This window comes from Phytophthora infestans, genomic scaffold, assembly GCF_000142945.1.
Source record: "Phytophthora infestans T30-4 supercont1.4344 genomic scaffold, whole genome shotgun sequence".
Taxonomy (NCBI): Eukaryota; Oomycota; class Peronosporomycetes; order Peronosporales; family Peronosporaceae; genus Phytophthora; species Phytophthora infestans.
This window is the reverse complement of record NW_003304336.1, coordinates 1-1,254: the sequence shown is the minus strand read 5'-3', so window position 1 is coordinate 1,254 and position 1,254 is coordinate 1. Positions and strand designations below refer to the sequence as shown.

Genomic DNA, 1,254 nt, shown 5'->3' with positions numbered 1-1,254 from the left:
TGACCTTCTCGTCTTCATTGCTACTGTCCGAGTCAACACCATCAACTGCTTCAGCTGAAGTGGCCTCGTCCTCGCCTTCACTTTCAGCTCCTACACCTTCGTCGGCCTTCTCGTCAGCCTCGGTTGGCTCGAAGAGCATCCGACGCAACTTCGCTTCGAGATCCTTCGAGATTTCAGGGTTCTCCTGTAGGAATACCTTCGCCTTCGCCTTGCCCTGAGCGATGGGTTCTAGAGCACGACCGTGTTAGCTTCCCATACAGCTAGGAATGCATTAACTCGATACTTACCATCACTTCCAGCCAGACTGTACCACGCGCCTGACCGCTTCAGCAGACCGTGCTGCACACCCAAGTCAAGCTACACAAGCAAACGCATCAGCAAGTCGCCATCGTAATCAAAACCAACAGCATTGCCGCTCGCCCTTACCAACTCGGACTGTCGATCAATACCACGACCGAACATCATGTCGAAAGTCGCCACCTTGAAGGGAGAAGCCAGCTTGTTCTTGGCTACTTTCACCGCAGTCTCGTTGCCAACAACCTGGTCACCTTCCTTGATCGCAGTCTTTCGACGGATATCCAGCCGCACTGACGCGTAGTAGCGCAGCGCCGTGCCACCCGACGTCACCTCGGGTGATCCAAAGATGATGCCCACTTTTGACGAATCTGGTTCAGGAAGATGATGGTGCAGTTGGACTTTGACAGCGACCCCGTCAGCTTACGCAGCGCCTGGCTCATAAGCCGCGCCTGGAGAGCAATCTGCTGGTCTCCCATTTCGCCCTCAAGCTCCGCACGTGGTACCAGAGCCGCCACACTGTCCAGCACCACGAGGTCCACAGCTCCCGACCGGATGAGCGTGTCCGCAATCTCCAGAGCTTCTTCTCCAGAGTCTGGCTGGGAGACGTAAAGGGCGTCGATGTCCACCCCCAAAGCCTTGGCGTAGTGGGCGTCAATGGCGTGCTCTGCATCAATGAACGCACACACTCCACCCTCGGTCTTCTGAGCCTCCGCGATGCAGCTCAATGCCAGTGTCGTCTTGCCAGAGCTCTCGGGACCGTAGATCTCCACCACACGTCTAGCAATCAATATGTCAAAAGTTGCAGTCGAATTTCCAACCCTCCTTCGTCATTAAACGCACCCTCTAGGGATGCCACCGGTACCTAGAGCCAAGTCCAGTGACAAGGAGCCGGACGAGATGACGTCCACGCGCTCCGCAGTCTTACTACACCACGAAAATTCACATTTGTATCAACAT

At 55.3% G+C, this 1,254-nt stretch overlaps 1 protein-coding gene across 1 annotated transcript; it reads right to left on the bottom strand.

The window, feature by feature from the left end:
* Positions 1-326: 326 nt before the first annotated feature.
* PITG_22611 (protein recA) lies at positions 327-967 on the bottom strand (the record flags this gene model as incomplete). The annotated part of the gene is made up of 4 exons (XM_002909664.1): positions 327-357; positions 437-665; positions 722-813; positions 924-967. 4 exons carry the CDS (start codon positions 965-967, stop codon positions 327-329), a joined length of 396 nt encoding a protein of 131 aa, XP_002909710.1.
* Between the last annotated feature and the right edge of the window lie 287 nt (positions 968-1,254).